This window comes from Charadrius vociferus, unplaced genomic scaffold, assembly GCF_000708025.1.
Source record: "Charadrius vociferus isolate BGI_N301 unplaced genomic scaffold, ASM70802v2 scaffold585, whole genome shotgun sequence".
Lineage (NCBI taxonomy): Eukaryota > Metazoa > Chordata > Aves > Charadriiformes > Charadriidae > Charadrius > Charadrius vociferus.
Genome location: NW_009648642.1, coordinates 526,515 through 532,032, shown reverse-complemented (window position 1 = coordinate 532,032; position 5,518 = coordinate 526,515). Strand labels below are relative to the sequence as shown.

The 5,518-nt window shown below is 58.4% G+C and overlaps 1 protein-coding gene across 1 annotated transcript in view; it reads right to left on the bottom strand.

Annotated features, from left to right (window-relative positions):
• Positions 1 to 302: 302 nt before the first annotated feature.
• Positions 303 to 5,518, bottom strand: part of NTN3 (netrin 3) — a 24,683-nt gene continuing 19,467 nt past the window's right edge. The window contains exons 6-7 of the mRNA XM_009886380.1: positions 907 to 981; positions 303 to 631 (exon numbers count right to left, since the gene is read on the bottom strand). Of these exons, the coding sequence (XP_009884682.1) occupies positions 303 to 631; positions 907 to 981 (404 nt within the window). The remainder of the gene's footprint in view (positions 632 to 906; positions 982 to 5,518) is intronic.

Here is a 5,518-nt window from a genome sequence, read left to right as displayed (position 1 = left end):
GGACACCAATCCCCTTCAAGCTCCTTCAGGCGACAGGCACCCACAGGATCCCACTCCGCTTTGCTCCTCATTAAAGGTTTGTCATTACTGTGTTATTTTTAATACACACTTAGAGAAAAAGACCCACACGCACACCCACGCGTGCACTCGCACACACAAAGGGAAACCATTGCCAAAATATACACTATAGACAGAAGAGTCCGATCACACTATATATATGTACAGAGTTTCTGGGCGCAGTCTGGCAGTGCACAGCCGGGCTGGGGCTGAGCACAGGGTGGGACGGGATGGGTGCAAACCCCTCAGGGCTTCACGCACTTCCCCTTCTTCTCCCGCCGCTGCAGTTTCCGAAGACGGCGTGTCCAGGCATCCCGCCACTGGATGACCAGGCTGTTCTTGTCGGCCATTAGTCCTGGCCGGTCAGTGGAGTTTTCGCTGATCCCCATGACCAAGTACTTCTTGCTGATCTGGATCTTGGGGCACTTGCAGGACAGGTCTTTCAGGTGAATCCACAAGAAGTTGTCGCCCCGCTTGACCCGCTCGTCGCGACACTTGTAGACAGAGAGGATGTTGATGGTGAACTTGGCCCAGTTGGCCACTGTCTCCATTTCCAGGATGTTCACCTGGACCACTGAGGGAAAAGAGGGGGAGGCATGGTCACGGGGGATGCTTTGCCTTGCTCCCCAAAGGAAGCTTTGGCGATGGGAACTGCCTGTCCCTAGCAGCCCCACCTGTCTCATCCATCACATCTTTGGGAGGGCTGATTTGGGGAACCCCTCTCCATGCTGGGTGCTCCCCATCCCCTGGGATATCTGCATCTCCCCCACCCACAGCCATCCTTCGGCTGGCCCTCAGCTGCATCTGCGGCAAAGCCCAGTGTTGCCCAGGGAAGGAGGAGGTCCTTACCATAGTCTTTCTTGCAGTACTTTTTCATGTTAATCTTGTAGTTGCCCTTAGCTGGCTTGCAGTAGGAGTCACAGTCTGCAGAGGAAGAACAGAGAGTTGAGCACTGAGGGGCTTGAAGCATGTGGGGGCCCGTCCCACCACAAGGGAAGAAGGAACAGGGTGCAGGGGACAGCAGCAGGACCCAGCCTGCCAGATGGTGGTGGGTACTCCACGTCCCAGCACCCTCCAGAAGGTTCCTGAGCCAGGGCCTGGGCTGCTGCTGGGGATAGGGGTCCAGCAAGTCCTGCTGCCCCAATGGCAGCTCACAGGGGCTGGGAGCACAAATCCCAGCATGAATACTGACACCACATCAGGTGGGAAGAGAAATCAAGTGGCTTTGAGTTCATAGAGCAGACTGTGTCATCTCCTGTGCTGATGGTGATGGTGTCCTGCAGGATAAATCAGCACAGGGGCGGTGGAGGGAGCCTGGGGACTCTCCTCCAGGACGCAGAAGGAGATGGATGGGAGAAATGCAGGGGAGGTGATGGTGGCCACCATGGAGAACAGGCAGGGACCATGACCAAAGTCAACCAGGACAGCTGTGGCCCTGCAAACCTGGGCAGCACGGGGAAGAGAGGACTCAGCACCAACTCCACCATCGGCCCTGCAGGGGGGGGACCCAAAAGACAGTCTGACCCCAGGCAAAGGGGGTCGTAATCCCCAGGGGCGACTCAGCCCTTAGGGGCCAAGGTGGTGGGAAGCACCCTCATGGGGCAGCCCCTCCAGAGACCTGTGCCTCGCAGGTGTTCCAAAAGCAGGGAAGAGGACTCAGGCTGGGGGAAGCAGGTGGGTGAGGGAAGTGGTCCTGCTCTGCCAGGTCACTCCTGCTGCCCGAGCATCCTCTGCTCAGGCTGCTCCAGCATGGCTGGGGGGGACACCAGCCTGCCCTCCACCCCACGCAGCATCCCTCCCTGCTGTCCCCCAGCTCTCGGGAGAGATTCATGTCCTCAAGGAGGCTTTTTTTTTTCTGTGCATTTCTAAAGACCCCAGATTTGCATCTCAAGCAGAGGGAGGGCAGGGAATGCCTCTTCCCTTCTCCTCAAAGGCTTTGATCCCAACAATTGCCCGAAGCAGCCCGGTTCTCCTCCTTTCTTTCCCCCTGCCATCTTCCTTTGAACATCTCAATTTGTCTCTTCCCAAATGGTGTGTTTTTGTCTAAGCCCATCTTTCTTCTTTTCTCTCCCTCTCGCAGGTTCTCCCTCCAGCTTGGCCCCGCGTCCCGGGATAGAGCCAGCAGTCCCTGAAGTTGTCTTTGTTTGCAGGTTGCCACAGCGATCACTGGGGATGGAGGCGAGGGTCTGGGGGAAGACGGGGGAATAACAGTGCCCTGTGCCAAGGGGAGGAGGAAGAAAGAGGAAAGAAAGAAGCCCAGGAGCATGGACTCACCCTGGGCTCTGCTGCTCTCCTTTCTGCCCAGCTCCTTTTTATCGGGGACTTTGTGCCACCTGTTCCAAATTTGTCATTGATAGAAGCAGCGCAGCACGAAGCTAATTCTTGGCAGAGGAGTGTGAGCCCCGATTCTCGGTTCAGCTCCCCCCATGCCGGCACGCTGCCCCTCTGCCTGGGCTGGCAGAGCTGCCCCCTGCCCGCTGCATCCCCTGGGACAGCAGTGGTGGCTGCAGAGGGGACGCAGATTCCCACCCCATAGGGGGTGGCTGTTGAGTGCACTGAAGCACTCAGCCGTGGTGCTGAAGATACCCCCATTCACTGCATCCCTGGAATGTGCTACAGCCCCATCCCAGGCACGGCTGCATCCCTGGAATACACCGCATCCCCACCCAGACACTGCTGCATCCCTGGGATACACTGCAGCCCCATCCCAGACACCGCTGCATCCCTGGGATACACTGCAGCCCCATCCCAGACACTGCTGCATCCCTGGGATACACTGCAGCCTCACCCCCAACACACTGCTCTGTCCTTTTCTGCTACGTGAAGGGGACTCAAGAATGGAGCTCCTGCCCTGTGCCACAGCTCGGTCCCGTTTGTCTCCCATGGCAGCTCTCAGCCCCTTTGCCCCACGGGACCCTCCATGGACACAGAGGGCAACGACCGCCTCAGGCGTGTGCCCACCGCATTGCTGCCAGCTGATGCCGGTCTGGCCCCGGCCCATGGCGCAGGCAGCAGCACCCCGTGTACCGGCAACGTCTCGGCTGCTGGCGGTGGGGACCTGGCACACGGGAGGGATGGACGGAGCCGGGCAAGCACCGGCATGGCCATGGGAGGAGGCAGATGGTGACCGGCAAGCCCAGCGTGTGCATCCCCCATCTCTGTGGGGAGAGCATGTGTGCGAGGCAGCGAGTTTGCACATCTGGTTTACTTCTCCTCGCCTTGAAAAAAAGAAGGAATATTTTGTTTTAAGAGAGATGTAACTTAATTAGGTGTTATGGCTGCAAATCTTTTACTGCTGACTTTGAATTCCTTTAAAGCCCTGTTTTGCACTCCACGAGTTTTGTTAATTCTGCTAACGGGGAACAAGGATTTTTTTTTTTCCCCCCACTAAGTGGAAAATATTTTAAAATAATAATAATAAAAATTACGAGAAGTGGACCCAGGACGTTTCACTGCTGAGCCAGTTGGCTGCTCGGGCAGAGAGATCAAAGCCGGACCTCAAAGGCTCCAAAGGGTCGGAAAGGCAGGAGAAAGCTGGGAAGAGCGATGCAGAGGATGGCAACGTCAGCGAAAAGCCCGGACGCACCCGGGGACAGGACGCCAGCTGGGAGGAGGATGGGGAGAGGGGGGAAGCCCAGCACCTGAGCACAGCGCCCCGAACAATGTCCCCCTGTTCACGCAGCCCGGCACCTGCTGCCAGAGGCAGGGAAGGAGGTGGGGAAATGGGGGGAGAGGGGCATCGGAGGCTGTGTGGGGTGGGAGGACTGTGGGGCACTGGGGGGCTGAAAGCCCCCTCGGGGAGCGCCCTGCCTGGGGAAGAGCCTGGAGGTTCCCAGGGGAGCAGGGTGCAGGCAGCAGAGCGGGGTGCAGGCAGCAGGCACGGTGCAGGCAGTGGGCACAGTGCAGGCAGCAGGTAGGGTGCAGGCAGCAGGCAAGGTGCAGGCAGCAGGCAGAATGGAGGCAGCAGGCAGGGGGCAGGCAGTGGAGCAGGGTGCAGGCAGTGGAGAGGGGTGCAGGCAGCAGGCAGGGTGCAGGCAGCAGGCAGCAGGCAGGGTGCCCCGCTGTGGCCAGCCCTGCCTGCAGCACGAGCAGGCTGGAGGCAGAGTCCGGCAGGGCAGGATCACCTGCCCCATCTCTGATCCACCCCCAGCAAAGGGGGCAGCAGGACCCCAGCCAGGTCCCCCGGCGCAGACTCTGGGCAGAGGCAAACTACTTTGCATTAAAGATATTCGAGCTAGAAGCCAGAAATCTTAAAACAACAAACCCACAGATAAAACTAGGAGCAGTTGAAGGCAGACCTGCTCTGCTAAAACAAAGCAAACACCCGGCTCTCCAGCGAGTGCCATTTATTTGTACGCAGCTGAAAATATCAGACATCACTCGAAGACTGTTCCTATTTATACAGCACTGGAGGGGAGTCACCTTGATTAACTCTGCTCCATGTGTCACTCTCTGTTTGCAATAAACCCGTCCAAATCCCCCTTTCCCCTCCCCTTCTTTTCCCTTTTCACAAAGTGTGTTGTTCCCAACTTGCTCCCTCGCCGCAGGCAGGGCAGGCAGGGCAGGCAGGGGCAGAGGTGGTGGTGGTCTGCCCTGTCCCGTGCTGCCTCCCCAGCAGCGTTACTGTCACAGACAGCTCAGCTCTTATGGTCATCCCACCGAGCAAGATGGGCACTCCACCGAGGACCGGCTCTCCTCCGCTGCCACAGTGCGGAGCAAAACCTCTGCCAGATCCACGCAGGGCTGCTCGACTCATGTCCTCATAACAGCTCCCGTTTCCCGGAGCCTCTGTGGAGCAGGGATGGGGGAGTTGAAACGTGCCTATGGGCAGTGGGTAGGCACCAGGCTGTGCAGCATTCCCCTCTGCACCAATATGTGTGATATGAATGCATTTGGAGGCCAGCACCACTCCACGAGGAGCCGAGCTACCAGCATCCTCCCACACGTCTCGCCCCTCCATCCCCATCTGCACGCTTTACTCCTTCCATAGCTCCATATCTTCGACACCCCTGGTTCCCGTCCCCCTCCTACAGCCACCGAGTGTATGCATGCAGCTGCAGGAGCCATGCTGGAAGATGTTCCCAAAAGGCTGAGGAGCACATCACAGGCACTCACCAGCCTGGGAAGGGGATGTTGGCATTTTCCACCCCCAGGGTGGGGGTGGCTGTGGGAAGGAGAGCTGGGGAGAAGGATGCACACAGGGCATCGGGTCTTCAAGAAGCCTGCAGGCTCCCCATGGGACAGACATACCCTGAACAGGGCATGGGGAAGCTCCTCATTAAATATGGGCATGGGGAACTGGTGGTGCCCCTGCTCTCTTCCCAGGACCACGTGCCATGGGATGGAGTGGAGGACAGTACAGGATGTCTATTCCCCTATGCTGCCATGCGGGAGAAGACCAAGGTCTTGGGGACGCAGGGTGAAGGGTGGCCCGAGGAGGAAAAAGGCTGCTTCTTTCCCT